Source organism: Pectinophora gossypiella, chromosome 2 (genome assembly GCF_024362695.1).
Source record: "Pectinophora gossypiella chromosome 2, ilPecGoss1.1, whole genome shotgun sequence".
Classification (NCBI taxonomy): domain Eukaryota; kingdom Metazoa; phylum Arthropoda; class Insecta; order Lepidoptera; family Gelechiidae; genus Pectinophora; species Pectinophora gossypiella.
In genome coordinates, this window is record NC_065405.1 from 16768441 (window position 1) to 16793723 (window position 25283).

Genomic DNA, 25283 nt, shown 5'->3' on the forward strand with positions numbered 1-25283 from the left:
CAAGTCTCCCCGGGGACAGCGCTAGAGGGAACTAGAAACAATTGTTTCAGATCAAAATGTTGAAAAGTTGGTGAGTAAGTAAGGAATTTTATGACGTAAACGACTATTTTGTAAACAATAAAATTACTACAGTACCTATTATTCATTTTGTTATTAAAATATTTCCTATTGCATGACGTCTTCTGTAATATTGTACGTCCCACATGGACAAAATATTGGTACAAAAAACCTTGTATGACCTTGTACTTTACAGTTTCAAAATAATTTCTTATTCTTATTCTTGAATGCCAATTTTGATACCCTGACACTTGGGGATAGGGAAAATAAAGGGGAACGCAAACCTTTCGACAATTCACCGTAAAGTGACTCACTGTCAAGAGACACATCGTAGCGGGAGTTGCTGTCAACTGGAGGTCTAGACCTACATATTGAGTGCATACAATATCTTGTGAGTCTCCCAGAGTTTCTTGGTGCCTACAGTGAGTAGCATAACATCTCGTGCATGTGAATTACCTAATATCGACACTACTTAAGAAATTAATCACAAGTTTTCGATATTGCTCCTAAGTTTATTAACATTAAATATACAATTAAAGGTCAAAGATTTGAAACCCAAGAACTTTCGAGCGTGGTACTCGAGGCAAACCTTTCTCTACTCCCGGGACTATCGACAGACCGTGTTGTCGGTGTTTGTGGCGGCATGTTCTATTCGTCTGTCTCTCCGACCTTTGTGGCAGCACCGAAAACCGTCTACCATTTGGCAATAACGACATCCGCTTAAACAACAACTTGATCTGTTTCCTTGTGCCTTCCTCCATCGCATTCAGTATCTGTATTTCTCGACGAGCTATCGCTTTCGTGTCATCCGAAACCAAAGGCTCCGCCGATATATCAGCACATTTTTCTAAGAACCCATGGAGGCGTTCGTTATCTTTTATTTCTGATAACCATTGGCAAGCTTCCTCCACCATAACGCGCACTTCATTCTGGTTCCCCTGCTGCATGTCGCCACCTATCAACACGAAACATCCATTCATCCACCAAGTTACACTCCCTATTTCTTGAGCTTCTCGCTGACATCGCTTGGCGTAGAACTTTGCCATCGCATAGTTCTTCTGTTTAGTAAGCAACCGTGCTAGCTCATACATTAACCAACATTTCATATAGGAATTTTCGCAAGTTTCGAGAGCTGCTGTCACATTATGTACTGCTTCTTTCGTTCCAATATATTTGAATGGGTAATTTGCTATCACTGAATCGAAAGATGTTGGTCGCCCTATAGGAAGACCCATAAGAAAGGCTACACGCCGGCGATTGCTGCGCTCACTCGCTCTAAAAGAGATTCTGTGTTGAGCCAAGTAGCCCTCTCCTACAGCTCGATATAAACGGTCGGTGTAATAATCTTTAGTTGGCAAGGTGCGCGGAGTCTTACTGTCTAGGAAACTCTGCATGCGCTCCGCTTTTATTCTGAGTTCATTTGTGTGATGATTCCTCATACATTTTTCCACATGCCTCATCAAATGTTCCGCTTGACGTTTGTTTATTTCTCGCTCATTGATCAGTATTTGTCTCCTAAAGCGAGTTTCATGCTTTGATTCCGTTTGTTCAGCCAACTTAATAGCATAATAGGGGCGTTGAGCACGCAGCATTTCTTGTCGGTCGCGCAACGTGTTTAGAGTTTCTTTTATTATTTCCCTTATTTCGTTAGACCCTTTTGCGTTTGCTGAATTAATGCGTGGATCTACTAGAAGATCTTCGAGGAAAAACTTATCATAAGCCATCGGACCAAAGTACTTCATTGCTAGTACTCGCGATAATAATTCATGTTGACGTGTCTGCAGTTGAGTCAGATGTTTCTTCGTTTCCACCTTCGGAATACGTGATTTATGCATACTTTTTACGGTTTTATGTTCCTGTAGGTGCGCTTGTTCGCGTTTTAAGATCAGTGGAAGGTTGTTGACGAGGACGTTGCCTGCGTACTTTCCGACGCAGTTTTGTATAACGGCTTCGCCTTGGTTGATGCCGTCGGTGAAGTAGGTGGGGCGTCGTCGGAGGCGCTGCCCGCTGTAGCACATGATGACGGACCGCTCAAACTCGCACTGGGCGTACATGGCGTTGGCTTTCACGTTTTTGACAATGAGGTTATTGGGCTCTAGGCTGAGTGCAAGGTCGGCGTTGGCGTTGGCTTGCTGCGGCATGAACGCGTCGGTGCACGCGAGGGCGCGGCCTTCTAAGTTGCGCACGTCTTCAGGGGCTATTTTAAAGGCTTCATTATGAGCAATCTCCGCCTTGTCGTACTGTTCCAACCGGCGCAAATACTGCCCTCTCGTTCGGTACACCGTCAGTCCCCCGTATATTTGCTTCTCCGATTGATTCGGCTCCATATCGAACTTTATTATTATCTTTCTTTATAAACAATAAACATAAATATCTTCACAAAAAGTAATATAGGTACACGACGTATAAAATAAAAGTATTATAAACAAATATAAAAATAGAGAATATGTCGTAAAAAAATCGCGTCACTTGACACTAAAGAAGTGCTAAAAACAAAACGTCAGCAGGCATTCTAAAAGATTCTAAAATTTTGAATAACAAAAAGAATAAAATAAAACTTAGTTTTATTCTAAAAAAGAGATTGAAAAACTTCTTTTAAAATAAAACTAAATTGATTAAAAGCATAGAGCAACACGAACCTTTGGGTTAAAAGCCGTTGTAGATTCCGGGATATTATTTACTTGTTGGCTTCACTTTGCTCTATAATTTTCGTCATTTGAAAAGTCAAATCGCGTAGATACAGCTTAATTTATTATTTATCGTCTTCATTAAACGGTCACCCATCTGATCACTATTCTAAACAAACCGCACACTGTGAGGGCCGTTTTGACGTTTATTCCGCTCTCAAAATTTGTTGTTGTAAGTACTTTATTTAGGTATCTCCAAATAGCCATCATAGCGTGTTCCTAGTTTATGCCTATGTGTTGGATCCTTACTATTTCTTAATTGATTATGATGGATCGACTGGACGGAAACACAGCACTAATGCTAATGTTACAAGTTAACAACCCTAATTTTACAGCACTTGAGAGATCTAACAGTATTAGTGTACTGAACTTGTTAATTTATGTTATTTTTTTTATTATTTTTTCCTCCTCATTGTAAGTATTATATGTCTGTTATATTATATTATTAGTAGACGAACTACTATATATCGTGGGCATCTATATAAAGTGGACCTTCGAGCCGGATAGAAGTATAATATTATATTTTTACAAGAAGACAAAAAAGAACGAAAGTCATTATCAAAGACAATCAAATGAATAAAAAACTATATAAAAGAGGTAAAATTATATAAAAAGATGTGCTATCTTGCACAGTAAGTATGTATATATTAAACAAACAAGCAACAAGAGTCTAGTTCAATACAATTAGTGATTATATTTCTACAATAGCTTCAATGCGCAGTACGAGTTACAGTACAGAAACCAGTGACGTAACGTTCATAAGGTATCAGGCGAGATTAAATCTGTTTCGAACGGGACTTGAACCCGCAACTCTTGTCAAGTCGGGACGAGCGTGTGATGACACATACGTCGAAGAATTTCGCATGGACAGAAGGAGTAATGGTTACACCCTGTGTTAGTGACCAGCGCTCCCCATTTGTCCGGCCAAGTAGTCAATGCCATCTGCCGCAAATCTACAATAAGTCACGTCAAAAAAAAAATGGTACCATGTCACATTAACTTTTTTGACAAATTGAACTGTAAGTCTCACTAAATGTCAAATATGTTAGTGCGACAGAGTCCTAAAGTGGGTACTTAATATTGCTCATGACTGTACGTAATAATATAAGGTATGTAACATTTTCTCCTAGAAATTTTAAGATGGCAGCATGGTGACAAGTTGTCAGATGATAGATGTTCCGTTCCGTCTTCCCGCTTCATTTGCTGAAACCATCCATCTTGCCGCATTGACAAGCAGGAAATCAGAAGACAAGCCAGGTTTTATTATAACTTATAACAGAATTTAATTAAAACTTCACCTTTTTAATGGTTTTTGAGTTTTAAGTTTAAAAAAAAAAAAAAAGAAAAAAAAAAGAGTTTTAAGTTTAACGTGTTGATGAGTTACTTCACGTAGCGTCACGCTTATCACGCCCGTGTCACCAAAAGGGGTAGGCGAAGTTTTATATAGTATACACATTCACTCCTCACCAGCTATGTTTAAGTCCCATGTAATAGGGGCGAACCTATTGCCATTAATCAGACGGAAATACTAGAAACCATGTAATATGGAGGAAGGGGTATGGAGCATACTCCACCACGCTGCTCCACTTATGTCGCTGGAGGTGGTTCTGTTTTTATAGAACTTACTCGTGCTTAGGGTTACTCACAAAGAGAAATATCTAAAAAAAAATCTGACTCGGACAGGACTTGAACCCACACCTCTTGTCAAGACGGGACGAGCGTGTTAACAATTGCACAAGGGTCCTTCTCCTGTTCATGCTAATTTATCCAAAGGTGTTTTTTTAGGGCTAATAGACAGGACCATCTGCTTAACATGTCCTCCGAAGCCCGTCAAACCTGCAAGAACTGTCTCACAAAGTGATTTCGACAAAGCCCCCATCGATAATCGAACACGATGGTAAGCCCAATGCTCTGACCTCTAGATCGTAAGGGTTTATCATATAAAGAAATCTGATTGATAACTTGTGGCTCTGCTCACCCTATTATGTATCACTGGTGAGAAATTGAATGTATTGTGCAATTGACGTGTCATCATCATCAGCTCATTAACGTCCCCACTGCCGGGGCACGGGCCTTCCCTATGGATGGATAGGGAGATCGGGCCTTAAACCATCACGCGGGCCCAGTGCGGATTGATGGTTATTAACGACTGCTAATGCAGCCGGGACCAACGGCTTAACGTGCCTTCCGAAGCACGGAGGAGCTCGAGATAAAAACTTTTTTTTTGTGGTCACCCATCCTATGACCGGCCTTTGCGAAAGTTGCTTTACTTCAACTATCGCAGACCGAGCGCGTTTACCGCTGCGCCACCGAGCTCCTCAATTGACGTGTAATCAAGGTCTATCAATCTCGTCAATCTTGCTTCAATCATTACTATATAGCAAGTAAACTCACGACTAGTTATGACCGCAGACGCCGCACCGTTAGTGACTAATTAGTAATAATCACCTGTAGGTAATAGTAGGTAACAAGACACGGCTGGTAATAATAATTATTATTAATTACTTGAAGCACACGTAAGGATACAAGGTGGTTATATCAATTTTAAACCATGGATTCTAGTGACAAGGGAGATATGCCTTAAGCCACAACCCGGACACTTCATACAAAACATCTCGTTTTACATAAACAAATAAATGTTTATTTCTTTATACATACATACATACATAAACTCATTCCTATTTCCCACCGGCGTAAGCAGAGACTATAGAATTTCATTTGCATCTGTTATTTGTTTATCTTTGTTATTTTTACATTATCAGGTGCACGGAGGCTCCATTTAAGCAACGATTTGCTTGGGATAGGCAACTCTGCTCTTCTTTCTTTAATAATCTTTATTGAACATAGTATTACAATTTTACATTAATAAAAATACAGACAACTATAATAATATGACCAATTACTCTAGTTATGCGGCGGTCCCTGCACTAAGCTCAGCTTATATCGCAGGGGCCAGAGTACGATTTCCTATGTTAGGATTTACAAAATGGACACACGGACAGAATACAGAGCACAAACAGTGCTTATATCAAAAGACACGATAATGATTCTATAACTAGATTTACATTATTATTTAACTAGGCTAGAGTAACTAAGTAAGTACGTCGTGTTTACAAATCAAGAGGTATCATAAGTGTAAGTAATTAGTTTCAATTAAAGGGGTACAAAGTTTCACATAGACACTATACATTGACGTTATCGTACACGCGCATCTGTGTATGTGACGTCTGACGCTCATACGATTGAAGACTAAAGTAAGTCCGAGAGGGGGTGAGGTAAACCTAGCGCAGTCGCTAGTGGGGAGTGGAGAGTTGCCGTTCTATACGTAGTATTATTCCTTATTCTATGCCTCAGCACTAAGTTAAATCACGTCGGCGTATGAAGCGGCCGCACCAAGACATTTTTATCTGGACCGCTACATCGATTTACCCGCCGTTCATTGCGTAGTAACACAAGCGCTAGTTGTGGGTATGCGATACCAAAGAAGCAACGAATGACGTGGAAAGTTTTATAATACGATCTTTGCGTCATATAATATGATCGTTTTGTGCATATTTCTTTCCCACCGACTATGCTTCCGCGGCATCTCTCCCTTTAATAATAACTCAGTGTGTTAAGCTAATGAGATCCTTATGTGTTCAACAGACTGCTCCGTGTGTGGGTTCAGGCGTAAGTTCACACACGTAATTAAAATTATCTTCACCTGAAAAACTTTAGCATGGGTTCAAATTTTATAGAAATAACCTTTTTGAATTTTTTTTGACGTAACTTATTGTAGATTTGCCGCAAATGGCATTAACTACTAGGTCGGACAAATGGGGAGACAACGGACCCGGGTGGGGGGACCCGGTACAACGGTTAAGACAACAGGCCTGAGGGTGCCCAGTTGGGCGCGAACCTCGGCTCAAGGCGTGTCGTCTGAGAGGAAAAATATTTGAATGAATTAATCAACCTAGTGAGTTGATAGCGATAAGCGCTGAAAGAGGAAAATTGTCGACCACGCCAGCGGGTTATCAGGGTTAATATTTGTGCTCTGTAGTCTAGATAATATATTAAGTTATATTTATTTAAGTTACCGCCTTGGAAATGTGCCTGTATGGTAGCTTATAGTTGTAATTATTAGACAAATAAAGAAATAAATAGATAGAACATTTATTTGCATGAAATAATTATTATCTATCTATTATTTTGGTACTGCAAAGAACTACGTCTATCTGGTTAGTAAACATGTTTAAATAATTTTTAACCGACTTCCAAAAAGGAGGTTATCAATTTGACCAATATGTAATAACATAACATAAACTGCCTATATACGTCCCACTGCTGGGCACAGGCCTCCCCTCAATCAACCGGAGTGTGGAGCATACTCCACCACGCTGCTCCAATGCGGGTTGGCGGAGGTGTTTTTACGGCTAATAGCCGAGACCAACGGCTTAACGTGCCCGAAGCACGGAATCATCTCACTTTTTCGGACAATCAGGTGATTCAAACCTAAAAAGTCCTTACCAAACAAAGGACAGTCTCACAAAGTGATTTCGACAATGTCCCCATCGGGAATCGAACCCGGACCTCCAGATCGTGAGCCTAACGCTCTAACCACTAGACCACGGAGGCTGTCAATATGTAATATTGTTGTGTAATATTGAGGTACTTTCCAATCGGCGTTCCCCTAAAACACGGTAGATGGCGTTGTTAATTTTCTTCTTAATTTAAACTTGTAATTTCACGGATAACAGACATGCATCTTATATCTTTGTTTTTGGGTATCAATGATGACCCTTTTTATTACACCAAGGTAAAATTACAACCTTCCACCCATTATTATTCTGATCAAAATAAAGATAAACAATATAGGTAGCAACGTCATTCTATAAATAATGTAATCCAAATATCAAGTAACAAATAGTTTTATATATCGACGGGGAAGAAGCAAATACTACTATCTTACACAGACCTAACTTTACAGGAGGAGGAAAAAACTGAATAACTTTTTTGTTTATAATTATTGCGCGATCATGTTCTGAAGGTAGTTTTGTTATTTCAAAAGATATTTTTTTAAACTAATGTTAGTTTCATATCTCTCTCTCTCTCTCTCTCTCTATTTGAGAGCTGTGCTCTTGTCGGTGGAGTAATCGCCATTCCTCTCTTCTTCCCGCCAAAACCTTCACCTCCCGATACGACACGACCTGCACCTTCTCTTTTATTTGTTTCATAAATGTTATCCTAGGTCTACCCCTTCCTCTCTTCCCTTCAATGAATCATGTTGTATCAGGTGGCCAATAATATTTCCTCTCCGGTTCTCTATAGTCTTCAATATGGTTCTCTTTTCTTCAGTTTCATATATATACGTAAAGCATATTATGCTTCTGTCACTACATTAAATTGTTTAATATTTATATATCCCAGCAATGAGAAAATAGGTAATTATCACGTTAAAAGTGAACAACGCCATCTATCGTGTGTTTGGGGAACGTCGATTGGAAGGAAAGTCCCACATTGCTTATGTGGGCTTTTGAACACGTGTGCAGAACTAATGTGCCATGAGCTGTAATTGTGGTGGAGGCAATTCATTCCTATCTTGCGTACAGCTATAAATACCTAAGGCTATACCTAAGTTAGGTCTTGCAAATAACTGCCCAGATAGGGTCGGTACCGTCGCTCATTAAACCCTGCTGCCTGGATCCTGCAAACGGACTATGGGGCATAAATTTTACTACACGAACATTTTACGAGCCAGAGCTTGAACGCATAGAGACATTAATTCGATCCTGACTGGTATTTATAGCACCGTACGCTGTGAAAACTGTTGCTTGTGTCGAGTGCTTGCAAGGATTTCAAGGTCATTTAACAACGACCTCCGGAGGTCCTGGGTTCGATTCCCAGTGGGGACATATTACAAAAAATACTTTGTGGTCCCTAGCTTGATTAGGACATTACAGGCTGATCTCCTGATTGTCCGAAAGTAAGATGATCGGTGCTTCGGAAGGCACGTTAAGCCGTTGGTCCCGGTTACTTACTGATGTAAGTAAGTAGTCGTTTCATTAGCCATGTCAGGGGCCTTTGCCGGCTCAATAGTAACCCTGACACCAGGGTTGATGAGGTTGGTACTCCACCTCACAACCCATAAAGTAGATAGAAGAACCTCTTAAAGTTACAAGATAAAAGTCGACCAAGAGCGCCTCTGACTCACGCATCTAAGGTTTCATAACTACTGTTGTTAATTACCTACCATGGATAAACTAAGCGAGGCTTTTACTTTGCCGATGAAAACAATTGAGCGTGTACTAGGTTAAAGCACATAATAACGGGTTCTTACCGCGTTTAAATGGGGATATGAGACTCCCGATATTTCGACACTGTTGCAACACCACACTGTTGTTGTTGTTGTTTGTTACACTGTTGTTGTTGTTGTTGCTGTTGCAGTGTACTAGGTTCAAGATAAATTGAAATTCTAATTAGGTACTAAATAAAGACAGCTCTTAAACTAACGAAAAACTTTTTCTTTTTTCTATTTAACTTATTTATGAATTTAAATCAAGAAAACATAATAATAAGTACGACGTTTTATCAGGTATTCCTATAACGTCACAGTGTGCTTTTTCATACAAATTTCGAGTTTTCACGTTTAGTAATAGGTAAGTAATTGATTTGACTAGTACGAAACTTGCCTATTGTCTTTATATAAATATGTCGCGATTAGTTTAACCTCATGCCTATTTCCCACCGGGGCAAGCAGAGACTATAGAATTCCATTTGTTTCGATCCTGACACACTTCTCTTGCTTCATCAATCGTTTCATACACGCACGCCGGTTCAGAGTAGATCGTACTAAGCCTTTTCTAAGGACATGTTCAATTTGGTCAATATACGTCCTTCTAGGTCTTCCTCTGCCAGCCCGACCGTCAACCTTTGTTTTATATACCGCTTTCGTAATCCTATTATCCTTCATCCGCTCTACGTGTCCAAACCAATGATTAGCAACTGCAATAAGTTTATGATAGCGTTATCCCGTACTTAACTGGGTGAAACCTAATTTGATAGGTCCGATCTTTTACAGAAGCGACTGTCTGCCTGTCCTCCCAACCTCGTGAAAGTAAAACCAGCTTAATATCGAAACGCGGGTTTGGAAATGTGGGTTTCCTCACAATGTGGGTCGATTTTCATGTGAAAAACGCCTACTACTTTCACAATAGCAAGTAAAAAAAACCGCAACATTGCCTTTCTAAATGTGTAGTGACCTGAAGGTGGATTTAGAATGATCATTCTATAAAATTTTATTTGTGTAAATAAAGACAGACCATTCTTCCGTGTTTGTATCTTTGTTCGAGAGGATTGTAAAGAATGTTTTCAGAATGCTCACTTCTTTTGTTCTAAACAGTTTATTCAAATGATATTGTTCTCGTAAATACAAGCGCATAATACTCTGGTTCTGTGTTCTTTGGTGTAATCCAACTTAGATAAAATGCTTCTGGAAAACAATTCATCAATGTTTTCATAATTTTATTTATTTTTATTTTTAGTGTAGTTTTCACTAACACATTTAGCTCTGCAGACGTAGATTAGGCTTATTACCTATCGTGTTGTAGACTATTCGGAAGAATTTCAGAGAAATTCTTATTTCATACTTTTTAGCGCGTATTTTTCCGTAGTGGGTTTTAGTTTTTAAACTTTTATTTTTATACAATATTCGATTCCAGTATTCAGATAATCGTTTTTTAATTTCAGACTATGGGTCCATATTAATAAGCGACAATTAAACATTCACATACATATAATAGAATAGAATAGAATAGAATAGAATAGAATAACTTTATTCCCAAAACAGTGCAGTACAATAGTAGAGAAGATAAAGATAAGTATACAAATCAAAAATACACTGCCAGGGAAAAGGGACTGACTCAGCATGTTGTTGCGAAGAATAGTAGAAATACCACTCTTAGCAACACTGATAATCTATCTATCATTCACATATATAAACTCACACGTATTTCCCACCCAAGCACAGATATTGGAATCTTATTTGCTTCGATCCTGACACACTTCTCTTGCTTCCTTCACATTCATCAATCGTTTCATACACGCACGCCGATTCACAGTAGATCGTAATGAACCTAACAATTAAAAACTTATCCTATGTTAGTAGCATGTTGTGACGGCCTCTGAGGTCCAGTGGTTGAGCGTTGAACTCACGATCCGGAGGCCCCGGGTTCGAATCCCGGTGGGGATATGTCACAAAAATCACTTTGTGATCCCTAGTTTGGTTAAGACATTACAGACTGATCACCTGATTGTCCGAAAGTAAGATGATCCGTGCTTCGGAAGGCACGTAAAGCTCCCGGTTACTATTTACTGATGTAAGTGAGTAATCGTTAATGAGTCAGGGGCCTTTGGCGGCTCAATAATAACCCTGACACCTGGGTTGTTGAGGCTGGTATTCCACCTCACAACCCACACGATAAGAAGAGTAGCATGTTATTTCGGATTGTTTTCGAGAAAAGGTACTTACGCGGCAGCGCCTTTTTCACAAAGAGAGTAGGGTCATAGAAATAAAGTATCTATTGACCTACGAAGGAGGAGGAGCTCGGTGGCGCAGCGGTAAACGCGCTCGGTCTGCGATTGTTGAAGTTCAGCAACTTTCGCAAAGGCCGGTCATAGGATGGGTGGCCACAAAAAAAAAGTTTCATCTCGAGCTCCTCCGTGCTTCGGAAGGCACGTTAAGCCGTTGGTCCCGGCTGCATTAGCAGTCGTTAATAACCATCAATCCGCACTGGGCCCGCGTGATTGTTTAAGGCCCGATCTCCTTATCCTTATAAGGCCCGTGCCCCAGCAGTGGGGACCTTAATGGGCTGATGTTGATGACATACGAAGATTAACTTACGTAACTAGTAGCGGGACCTCGGCACTATCCGAGTGTCGTGACGTCATTAGCCGAGTGCCAATTGCTCGGTTTCGGTTTTCCTTTAATTAATTCCGTTCGGCCACTGTGGTCGGCGCTAGAATTACTCGATTTTGTGGTTTCCTCGAGTGGACACTTACTTGAAATTATATGGCTAGTGTGACTCGGGCGCGTGTTGTAACAGAAAGCTCGGTGAAGCGTGGGTACTTAGTTCATCTTGCTGTGGCTGTACACTCACTGCCCGAAAGAGTTCGTCAGTTGAAATAGATACGTTGCAAGGGCAGAAAATCAATTTAAAGCTCATTGTAAAAAAACATATAGGATTATTTGCAAAAAATAACGATCGGCACATTGTTAATACCCGGAATAAAAATAAACTTGCTTTACAAGTCAGTCGATTACATAAGATTACTAAATCTTATAAGGGGCAATGTATACGTTTTTACAATAAGATTCCCATTGACATTCAGAATTTGTCTTTCAACTGTTTTAAGACAGTAGTGAAACAAAAACTTTACAAAAAAGGTTATTATAAAGCTAGTGATTATTTAGAAGATATGAATGCATGGGATTAACTGTTTGAGAACTGATAGTAGGCAGCTAAATTACTTAATTGTATACCAATATTTTATGTATTCTTTTTTTTTTTAGGAACGTCTAGGGCCCTGTGCCGAGGTTTTTCTTGCAGCTTCTTTTCCCCGGCTATACAGGTTGTGAGAAGCTGCAGTAGTAACTTTTTCATTATTTTTTGTTTTTTTTTTTTTTGGTTTTAGGCGGATGAGACGTTCGTTGTGTAAAATTGACGATTCAAAGTGTAACTATGTTACCTACTGAATAAAGATATTTTTGAATTTGAATTGTGAAGCTTACTTCATACAAAAAAGCTTATAATGAGAGTAATAATTACTTAAATGATTAAAATGCCTGATATTAAATGTGTTCTTCTAGTTATTAAATAACTTGTAATGTATACCGACATTGATTTAAATGTATTGCTATTGCAGTTTCCTGTCATTCTCCACAGCCATAACACCTTGCGAAATGACGTAGATTCAAAAATGTTAAATTGACCTTCAACAAGTTTATTCATGATTCTGATTTCGAGTTTGCAAGAACAAGTGACGAACCTTTTCATTTCCCAACTGTACGTTTGACTCTGGCGTGTGGTGTAAAAGGAAGCTGGATGAAGCGTGAGCACTTAGTTCATCTTGCGGTGGCTGTACCGAAAACGGTCGTCAGTTTTCAAATAGATTCGTTGCGAGGCAGCAAGCACAAGTGACGAACCTTTTAATTCCTGACTGTACCTCTGACTGCCCCAATTGGGATATAACATACATACATAAACAGCCTATATACGTCCCACTGCTGGGCACAGGCCTCCCCTCAATCAACTGGAGGGGATATGGAGCATACTCCACCACGCTGCTCCACTGCGGGTTGGTGGAGGTGTTTTTACGGCTAATAGCCGGGACCAACGGCTTAACGTGCCCTCCGAAGCCCGGAATCATCTTACTTTTTGGGACAATCAGGTGATTCAATCCTGACGCCCCGTGCACACAACAACAGCCTCCGTGGTCTAGTGGTTAGAGCGTTAGGCTCACGATCTGGAGGTCCGGGTTCGATTCCCGATGGGGACATTGTCGAAATCACTTTGTGAGACTGTCCTTTGTTTGGTAAGGACTTTTCAGGCTTGAATTGGGATATAGTCGTGAGTTTATGTTATGTGATGCGGGCACGGTTATAAGAACGGATGATATTGAAATCATGTTTACCAAAGTGGGTACATACGTAATACTATGTACATATACATACCTTATACCGTTGCGTTATCAAAACGGTCCCAGCTCATAATGAGTATGGATTTTTGTTTTATTTTTAGTGTCATAGTCGTTTTGTGAATTATTATGGAGCCGTGGTAGCCCAGTTGGTAGAAGGCTTGCCTCTCACTTTGAGGCCGCAGGTTCGATTCTTGTCGAATTTGTTCTCGAATTCATGTTTGGATCATAAATTATTATCACGTGCTCAGCGGTGAAAGAATACAATATGTGTAAGCCAGAAAATGTGGTAGAGTAAATTAACTTTATTTAAGACTAGCTTTAGTCCGCCACCGACGCTGATTTTTTTATTAGTCACAAATAGCCTATCTCCACTCAAAAGTCACGTCAATTCGTCACTCCGTTTTGCCGTGAAAGACGGACAAACCAACAGACAGACATACTCATACACTTTCACATTTATAATATTAGTATTACGGGATTTAAAATTTCGAATTTACCGGGCTGTGCTCAGATTTTTCTTGCTACTACTTTTTCTTGACTATACACGTTGAGTAGCTGCTATATTTTTTGGCGGATGAGACGTTCGATAAAAAAAATATATGTAAAATCTGGTGAATCAAAGTGTAACTATGTTCATCATCATTCATTTAAGAACCACGCTCTTATCAATATAGCATTCTCTTCACATCTTTATAAAATACGACTTTCACCTTCTCTTTAATCTGTTTTAGGTCATTGTTCTCACAACAAACAAACAAACAAACAAGAAACAAGAAACATTTATTGAGAAGCTGTGTACTTAAAGAACTTGTCCTCTATTATGTCTTAGCTAAGATTCGCAGCACGCGAACACTCAGACGCACCCAGCTTTGTGTTTTTAATTACAACGGACGGTGGCCTATAAATCTAGAGAGATGATTTATTGCTGCGAGGTGGGACCGTGTATTGGTTTTTAAACCATTGTCGACCAAGTTTGTAGTGGACGGGTGCCTGCGGACGGACACGTTTTGCGGTTATGTGGGTGTACCAAAATTTCTGTGCCAAAACTTTTGCCACAGGACTTACGCATAACGTTTCAAACTTTCATAATGACCACCCTTTCTCCCGATTGAAATGTTTTTCTTCACCGGTCGGCTGGAAATAAGTATAGAATAGAATATAAATTGTTTATTATAAAAGGACATACATACATACATAAACAGCCTATATACGTACCACTGCTGGGACCACCCCTCAATCAACCGGAGGGGGTATGGAGCATACTCCACCACGCTGCTCCAATGCGAGTTGGTGGAGGTGTTTTTACGGCTAATAGCCGGGACCAATGGCTTAAAGTGCCATCCGAAGCACGGAATCATCGTACTCTTTCGGACTATCAGGTGACTCAAGCCTGCAGAGTCCTTACCAAATAAAGGGCAATCTCATGAAGTGATTTCGACCGGTAAAAAGACTTTCGGCAACCCGCAGTGTGGCAGCGTGGTGGAGTATGTTCCATACCCCCTCCGGTTGAATGAGGGGAGGCCTGTGCCTAGCTGTGGTAAAGGCTGATTATGTTTATGTTTGTCTGTATTGCATGGAATCTATTGTCACTCATTTTATCACTTTCCCCTCTGCCAAGGATCAGACATATATACCCTGGGGTATATGGACCCGAACCAATCCTGCCGATACCTTTCAGAGTTACGCTCGTGGGTACGGGACCATACCCAGCAACTACACAACGACAGATGGGCACAGTTGCCCACATGCAGACAGTCGAAGGATATCATGCCTATGATATCCAAGAGCTTCACTCGCCGACTGCTTCGCTTAAACCGCAATGACCTTCGAATAGTAGTGGGTAGCATTACGGGTGACTGCCCATGCAACAAACACCTATTTAATTTAGGGATAACGGACAGCCCACTTTATAGGGGCTGTCTGGATGCAGAAGAAACTGTCCCACATGTAATCCTGGAATGCATGGGAGTGTCAGCACAACGGGTAAAAATCCTCAAAGGAATGGGGTCGCTCCGCGAAGCCTTTGAAAACCCCAGGAGGCTTCTGAGCTTCTGGAAGGAGTTAGGTTGGCTTACGTAGTCAAAATTACACGCATAATGGGCCTTTTTAGAGTCTAAATGCGGAAAACAGAGCCCACTAACATAACATAACATAACATACCCTCTGCCAAATTACATGAACCATTGATGTATAATATTATGTTACTACCTCATTGATATGCATTGAATAAACTGTTAAATATTTATGTTAGTTACTGTATGTCAGTAAGTTACTATAGATTTCACATTCATTTCTTGGTTGAACAAATGAGTTTCGTTTATGAGTATAGGTATATTATTTATTTTTGTATATGATGATGAGTCTTATCTTCGGAAGCAGTCTGCGCAGGAATACTTAAGTGCATAGGCGGGTGCGCAACCGCAGATGCCCTCTCTCGTCCTTACCCTCCGTAAACCAGTGGAACGGCGACTGGCGGAGAGTTCAGATGCAGTATCCGGCCGACAGTTACTTATGACCTCAACTGCCGCCCTAGGCCATCAACATTGCCTTGCTAACCCGCCGGATCCGCCGGTATCCGATGCTTATCAGCGTGGAGTGCGTAAACGTATTTATAAATATATTATGTTGTTTTTATTTATTTTTGTGCATGTATTTGTTAGTAAGTTGTACTTATAGTTTGCACCCGCAATCTCTTAATTTTTACATATTTCCTCGCCTTATGGTTGTCTGGAAGAAATCGCTTTAAGCGACAAGGCCGCCATTTGCCATGTACCTAAGAGTCTTTTGTAAATATTTCCTTTTATTTTGATGCAATACAGTATTTGTGTATTGTGTACGGTATTGTATTGTTTGCTGTATATAGCTCGATCCGCCATCAATCTTTCAATTCCAACGTCTTAGACTAAAGGCTTCGATATATCAAAAACAGGTTTAGAAGCTGCGCTGTTTGATTGCAATCAATACTGATATAAGTACTTATAACCTCCATGGAAAAACCGTTTCACTTTAGGCGATGCTGCCCGTAAAGTGGATCTTACAAAATCACTCTGTAGCTTTTGGTGTGCTGAAGGCATAGACCTTGTATAGCAAATAGACAAGCAATCTTTGTAAAAGTATCAGCGGCGCAATTTTTTTTTTAATTTATTTAAATGAAAAACTTAAACGGTAGATTTACAAATCATCCCCGCCAAACTTATGAAGTTTGATGGCGAGTAGCGCTCACATGCTTATTTCTTAATTTACCTACCGACAGTAATCTTCTTCTTATCGTGTGGGTTATGAGGTGGGTTACCAACCTCATCAACCCTGGTGTCAGGGTTATTATTGAGCCGCCAAAGGCCCCTGACATGGCTCATGTTACGACTACAAACTTACATCAATAAGTAGTGACCGGGACCAACGGCTTAACGTGCCTTCCGAAGCACGGATCGTCTTACTTTCGGACAATCAGGTGATCAGCCTGTAATGTCCTAACCAAACTAGGGATCACAAAGTTATTTTTGTGATATGTCCCCACCGGGATTCGAACCCGGGGCCTCCGGATCGTAAGACCAACGCTCAACCACAGTAATTATTAATACAAATAATATTACTTACAGCTATCGAGCAGTACACTTCTTAGTTTTAATTTTAACAGATTTTTACTTAACTTATTATTTTGTATTAAAAAGCTTATTTTATTAAATATATTGTCCCATGCGACAGCGTGTAACGACACTGCACAACCGTTATTGTACTTTATTTGAACAGCCATAACACCTTAATTTGAGGGAACGAACTTGTACTGGAACTTATTTTTGTAAACACCATCTAATTTTATTTTAAGTTATATCTGTCATTTTCTTATCCGCCGAAAAGGAAAGGGACGGGTAATCAACAAGCATAAAATTTATGGACACACGTCAATTTTAAGCACAAATCTAAAACAACCGAATAAAAATTTTGCATTGGCTAATAATCCGACAGAATTAAGTTGAGCACATATGTCAAACGGTTTGCATACCAGCGAGATACCTATTCTTTTATTTACTCATTCTTCCTAAAATTAAGAGCTGTCAATCATCCGTCCCTTTCCATTTCGGCGGATAAGAAAATGACACGTATAACTTAAAGTATAATTAGGAGGTGTCTGCAGGAATCGGGGCCACTATCTACATAACTTAATGTACTTATACGTATTTATAACACGATTATGACGATTTTTTAGCTGCTTAGCGATTGTGAGACTATTTCTTTATATGATGTCAGTGGCTGAAGCCATAAAAAATCCTGACAAGTAGAAAATCCTGCGTCTTTTCAGCGGCCAACAGAAACATTTGCAAGTTAAATCTGTGAGTGAATTATTGATTCGCTCCCGCAGGATTCATTGACGGAATCCAAGCCACATACAGGTCTCTACGATTGCTTTAAGTAGCCACTATCAGTGCATTCACTTGACTTGCTGTCCAGGTACGTATCCAGAATGGGTGGCACGGCACCCAGCACTTTTTATCGTGATTCCTTGTGTATTTGCCGGACAAATGGCAAATGGCAATAAATGATTATGAATTATTATTAGAGCTGGAGGAAAACAAGGAAATGACGACTTCGACATGAATTCTGGCTTATTTGGACTCTAAGCGAATCTTTAGCCAATATTGGAAGGATATCTCTCTATTTCCTGGCTCATTCCCATTCAAATCGCGTACCGTATCTGTACAACATGCTACCGGTCGACATACGTCAGGAGTGCAATATAAATAAATTTAGGAAATCTTTATTTAAACATCTCATGCAAAAGATCTCTTAGCTGTAAGTTAACTTTAAGTATCTTAAACATAATAACATTAAGCGAACTCCACTCCCACAGACAAACCGAGGAATTGGTTTTGTGGGGTTTTTATTGTACCCATATTTTCTGTATTTCTTATGAAAAATAAACATTTTACTTACTTTACTTACTTAAATGTAAAAAAATGTCCTTATTCTGTTGGAGATTCTCACAACCTGTTTAGTTGAGGAAAAGTAGCTGCAAGAAAATCCTCGGCATAGGGCCCTAGACGTTCTTTAAAAGAAAAAAATCAGTTCCCAGACAGATAATCCCATGCATTTATATCTTCTAAATATTCACTAACCTTATAATAATCTTTTTTACAGGGTTTCTATTTAATTACGTTCTAAAAATTGTTCAAAGGCAAATTCTGAATGTCAATGGGGATCTTATTGTTAAAGCCTTAAAACATCTTATGCAGTCGATTTACTTCGAGTCGGCCCTCCTAATTATGCCAACCCCAATATTCCCAATATTGATAAATATAAATAATTTATTGTTAATATTTTACGGCTGAAATAGACTACTCTGGGCGCCATCCCATGCGCGTCAGATAGAGTACTGCGGGGCGGAAGCCACAGGAAAACCACTGCTTTATTTTTCCCCAAAAATGTAGCCTGGAGAATTTTACACCGACAAGAGCGTGGCTCTTAAATTAGTGATGTGAATAATTTTTACTACTAGTTATTTCGTTGCGACATAGTTCATCATGGTTATCACGTTTGTCTAACAGAAACCTCGGTGAAGTGTAAGTACCTACTTAGTTCATCTCGCGATGGATGTACCTCTGACTGGCCCAATAGGGATTAAAGTATGTGTATGTTGTCATATTTGCCGATTCTCTCTAGCTACGACACTGTCGCTGCCTTGACACCTGTCCTTTACTAAAATATGCATTTGGCTTTACTATTTCCATGTAAAATTCAAGCTCGGATTTGACAGAGAAGGCATATAAAGCTCTCCGCGGACGGCATTCAAATGGAAATAGCAGGCATCTGTCAATATACAAGATATTAGTGAGATCGTAACGAATAAAGAAAGAAAGAAAGTATTTATTATTAGAGGACGCCACAGTAACAATACAAACACAGTAGGGGGAAAAAAATTACACAAAATCACAATTATGAACAAAAACGTAAAAGAAACAGAAAAATAATAATAAAATATAAAATATAGGTCGTAACAGTCATGTGGCGGTGGTGGACGTGGAATACTGAGGGGGATGATGCAGACCATGATTCAGAGTTGATAAGAAGTGGAATTTTTATTTGGGGTTTTTAAATTATTCTCAATTCTATACTTTTGCGCTGGAAAATTTCACTTGATATTAACTCAGAATAATAAGCTAAATCATCCCTCTTAATTATACTTACACTCCGTATAAGGACGAACGGGTAATTATTGTGAGTTGATATCAAGTGGAATTATCTGTCGGAAAATTTATATTATAAATTATAAAATAATAACACAGTTGGCTTGATTATAGACGGAGATACGGCCACCACCTATCACGTTGGTCTAACAGAAAGCTCGGTGAGGTGTGGGTGCTTTGTTAATCTTGCGATGAATAAATCTCCGATAGGAAGCGACTACCTTATTCTATCCATAGAGGCGGCAAATCAGCTCACGACAACAAAAAACTCCGATATCGATCCCACCGGCGTGGTCGACGATTACCCTCATTCAGCGCTTATCACTATCGGCTCATTGAAGTCGATTAATTGTTTCAAATATAAACCATCAGATGCTGAGCTGATGTCCGAGCCCAACTGGGCACCTTCAGGCTTGTAGTCTTAATTTTTTGTATCGGGTGAGCCTTTAGCGCTCCCCATATGTCCGGCCCAGCGTTTACTGGCATCTGAGGTACCTGATGTTTGAACCACTTGCTCTATTTTTTATATTTCGGTTAACAAGCCTAGCTACTCAAGGGAACCACACCAAAAAGACTTTATTCAAAAAAAGAAAATAAATATATAAAAACTTTTTAAACTCTTTTCTTTAACTTTTTTCTCGCTTGTGTGTGAACCCCAAAAGGTGGTATTGACTTTTATTTTTCTGTGCTTTATCGCAAATACGTTTTTTTCCTCAAATATAATAAGTAACGTAAAATAACCTTTTTTGAAGTTGGTTAAAAAAGGAGTATAATTGTATGTAGGTAGGTAAACGTGTGTGTTGAAAATTCCACGAAATTCCGTACCAGCTGTCTTAGCTTACAAAGTACCATGCAATTTTCATAGCGAATGGAATTTTATATGTTACACCTGATAACCGGGGAAAAACCTATCCTGAAGGCATCGTTATCGCTAACCAGATCCGGTAAAAAGTGAATATGCTTTTACTTTTGCCAACTTACACCGATTACGACCTGTGCCCACTATCATACGTCAAGCGCCAACTGCGCTTAGAGTCTCTGGAAATGTGGAGCACCAGATATAGGGAGGGCGAAACAGCTGGCATAACAAAAATATTCTTCCCGGAGGCCGCAAGCGCCTACAAAGTAATTAGGAAGATAGAGCTGACGGGGGTCCTGACGCAAGTACTAACGGGGCACGGTGGGTTCTCCGAATACTTGCACAGGTTCAAGTGTAAGGAGAGCCCATCCTGCATCTGTGAACCAGGCGTCGGGGAGTCGGTCGCCCACCTACTATTTGCCTGCCCCGCCAACGCATTACTTAGGTACAACACAGAACAAGAACTGGGCGAAACAATTAACATCGGTAACGCATACCAGCTAGTCGCAAACAACGTAACAAGAACGCTATTCCTAAGATATTGCAAAGAAGTCGCAGATAGAGCAATCAAAAGAAACAGCAGTAAATAAAAGCATGTTGCCGGCATATACTGTGATATATGCCAGCCAACATACATCATGTAAAATTAGTAAGATTAATTAGTAAATAAGCATGTGGTGTCCAATAGCAGTTAAGTTAGTTTGCTAAGCAAAAAAAAAAAAAAAAAAGTAAAAAAAAAAAAAAAAAAAAATTAAGCGAAAACGAAAAAAAAAAAAAAAAAAAAAAATTGTTGCAGCATATATTAATAGATTGTGTCACTAACATAGCCCAATAAAAAACCCCACACACACCACATACACCATCGAATAAAAAACACAAACACATATCCGAGCTGACGAAAGATCAATACAAAATTGTACTGATTCTGGATCAACTCTGTAGAGCAAAACGACCGATTACCATTGTGTAAAAAGTTTAATTTTCCGCTTGACAAAGGCTCTGCCGCCCTATGGTAGAGGACAGCCAGCGCAAAATACAAAAAAAAAAAAAAAAAAAAAACGCTCTAACCACTAGACCACGGAGGCTGTTACATATATATGTTACGGCTAATACCTGAAGTGCGGCTACACCTAGTTATAGCCGGTCAGAACTAGGTTTAGCCACTTACTCTTGGTTAAACCTAGTATGAGCCGATTGTTTTCAGATTTGAGCCAGGCTCTAGAGTTTTAAACTAGATGCAAACAAGTTGAAACAAGTAACAGGCGCCTGTCTCATGCGAGACGCGTCGCACTAGCGCGCCCCTGCCGCCCGCCACCTGTAATTGTATACCCGCGTTTGCCCTTGCGCTTTGAGTTTAGTACGCGTAGTGTCGTTGAACATATTGTGTGACGCAGGGTAGAAGCCTTGGCGGGACACGCATCTAAGTTTTATCCAACAGGGATTGTCTGGACCTAGTTCTAGCCGGAATGATATAGGATAGACCTAGTTTTATCCAACAGGGAATGGCTGGACCTAGTTGTAGCCGGCATGATGAAGGCTAGACCTAGTTTTACCCGAAAACAATCGGCTAGTACTAGGTTTAACCAAGAGTAAGTGGCTAAAACTAGTTCTAACCGGCTAAAACTAGGTGTAGCCGCACTTCGGGTATTAGCCGTAACATTACATACTTAAACTGGGGTAAGCAGAGACTATGGAATTCCATTTGCTTCGATCCTGAAACACTTCTCTTGCTTCCTCCACATTCATCAAACGCTTTATACACGCACGCCCCGCACGCCGCCTGCTCAGAGTAAATATCGTACTAAACCTTTTCTAAGGAAATCCACAATTTAGTTACTTAATGTAATCTCCTAAACGTAAGTATAATTAATCATCTCCCCAGCAATATCCCGTTTCTCACAGGGTCCGCTTACCTAACCTGAAGATTTGACAAACCGGAGTTTTTTACAGAAGCGACTGTATGTCCGACCTTCCAACCTGCGAAGGGAAAACCAGCCCAATACAGATTAGGTCACATACCTCCGAAAATGCATTTCTCGGGAATGTGGGTTTCCTCACGATGTTTTCTTTACCGCTGAGCACGTGATAATCATTATGATCCAAACATGAATTCGAAAACAAATTCGACAATCATTGCTTTATCCACTTAAAAAGAGAAGTATATTCAATAAAATATTTTTATAATTTATCTCCTTTTCAAATATTCTTGTCAAACATTCTGCGCAGGTTGCGTTTTTCACAAAATGAATCCAATTACGGTCCATACACGTTCGTTGTAATGGGGACATGTCTTGGCCTATCGATATCTTCAAGGTGAGGTGTGGGTGATATTTGTAGAAAGTGTTTGTGGTTCTGTACGCACATTAATGACCTTTTATAACGGCCTCTGTGGTCCAGTGGTTGAGCGTTGAGCTCACGATCCTGAGGTCCCGGGTTCAAATCCCGGTGGGGACATATCACAAAATCATCTTGGCGATCCCCAGTTTGGTTAGAACATTACAGGCTGATCTCCTGATTGTCTGAAAGTAAGACGATCCGCGCTTCGGAAGGCACGTTAAGTCGGTGGTCCCGGTTATTTATCAATGTTCTAGAACTATGTTTACAGGACTATCCCCATACAATAGTTCACTAGAAATATACATATATTATCGTCGTTGCCAATTTAAAATCTATTATATGCAATCGGGTAAATTTTACAAAAATTAAAAAAAAAACTTCCGCCTGAAAATTCTTTGTATGACTATGTGTACTTATTAAAAATTTAATATATGTAAAAAAAAATGTAAATTCATAAATTATGGTTATAATAAAAAAAAATACATCATTAAATCCACCACAGGCTTCGTCAAAAAGGAACTAAAAACAAGAATAAACCATAAATCCACAAATGTTTCGTCAAACTATGTGACTATGTGTTGAAAATATTAAAAGATAATTGATATTTAGGTACATACCTAAGAGTTTGTATTGAATGTTTTAGGAGCAAAATACTATTCGATCCTGACAAAAAAGAAATTGTGGTGAGGGCAACACATAAGAGCTTTTAAACTGGCAATGACGATAAACAAATTTTAAAACACCGTATGGAGAGAGTGTTTGGCTTTTGCGAAAAGATTTATTAATGATTTACTGTTTTGTTTTTTCTATTATTATTTTTATTTTTGTTGTATTAGTTTGTATATTGTTTTCTAGACATACAGCGCATTGGTCCATACTATAATGTTGTATGTACCCTAATAAATAAATAAATAATAAAATAAGAACACTTAATTTAATAATACATAGCGCGAGTTCAATACAATAACGCGTTCAGGGTGCTGTTTGGGCTGCCGCGTTTTTGCAGTGCGTCAAAAATGTTTGCCGATCACAATACAGATTGTTTCTTTGCAATTATTAGGAAGAGGTGTGCATCGCTATTGAGGCGCTTACGTTCCAGCTCAAACGGCATTCTGAGCGTGTTGACTGATAGGTGGGACTCCCCACTGCTGGGCCACTGGATGCGCTTACATACTGAAGTGGACTTGCAGATACCAGGCGGTGGGAACCTGCTTATTAGTAATGTGTTGTATTAATGTGTACGTTTTCTTGTTGTTTTAGAATAGAATAGAATAGAAATAGTTTATTATGAAAGGACGCCACACACAAAAAGAAAGACAACAATATCATATCTTATTTCCACTAAAACAATTACAAAAAAGCAAGAAGGATGTTAGTCGAAATGATCATAAGGTGGTGGTGGACGTCCTGAGATAAAAGGGCCTCACTCAGCACAAGTCGCGGCGCGAACCACGACGCTGATATTATGTGGACCCTATTGGGTGACGCACGAACATCGCGTTCCATAAACATCACATCGCGTTTTCTTGTCGAGCCGTGTCGTGTATAAATGTTATTTTATTTTTATCGTTCTATTACTAACACTAGATTAAGTTGTTTATTGCTTGTTACTAACCACTATGGAACATGTCCGAAATAAACTATTTTTATTTTATTTTTTTATAGCATGTAACATATGAGAGGACCTTTTGAAATTCGGGTAGGCTACAAATATTAAATAATTCCTTTCTGCGATCTCATTAAGTGTGTGGAGCGCTCGAGTCAGGTGCCATTTGTTTACAAGGTTCGCAAACATAGCGCAAAGGAACTCTAACCAAGAAAAGATGCGTCGCATTTTCTCTCCTCTACATCTTTTCTGCCTAATACACCTAATTTGCTTCCACAGTGAAAGCTGCTTTATTCACAGGATCCCACAAAAGAGTCTGTGTTCTTAAAAATACCCTTTTAGTGATTTTTGGATTCCGCATCAAAATGGCGGAAGCGAAGCGAAATTTTCTCTTTTAACTGTCTTTATACATCATGCTTATTATTCCGGGCACGTCTTTAAATTTCATAGACGAATTGTGCCTTTCCTAACATGATAGATGGATGGTCTTAGGGCCAAAAGTGCTTTTAAAATCTAAACCCTTAATCATATCTATCCATCATCATATATGAATATGATGTCCTATCAAATGTACCTGCAATTTGCCTTTTGATTACGAGCATACGTAATGTATGTATTAGTCGAATCATCATCATCATCATCAGCCCATTAACGTCCCCACTGCTGGGGCACGGGCCTTCCCTATGGATGGATAGGGAGATCGGGCCTTAAATCATTCGGATTGATGGTTATTACTGCTAATGCAGCCGGGACCAACGGCTTAACGTGCCTTCCAAAGCACGAAGGAGCTCGAGATGAAAACTTTTTTTTGTGTCACCCATCCTATGATCGGCCTTTGCGAAAGTTGCTTAACTTCAACAATTGCAGACCGAGCGCGTTTA

At 39.6% G+C, this 25283-nt stretch overlaps 1 protein-coding gene across 1 annotated transcript; it reads right to left on the minus strand.

Moving 5' to 3' along the window:
- Nucleotides 1-590: 590 nt before the first annotated feature.
- On the minus strand, nt 591-2384 carry LOC126375784 (outer dynein arm-docking complex subunit 4-like). Its single transcript, XM_050022874.1, has one exon. It carries the CDS (start codon nt 2382-2384, stop codon nt 591-593), a length of 1794 nt encoding a protein of 597 aa, XP_049878831.1.
- Nucleotides 2385-25283: the final 22899 nt, after the last annotated feature.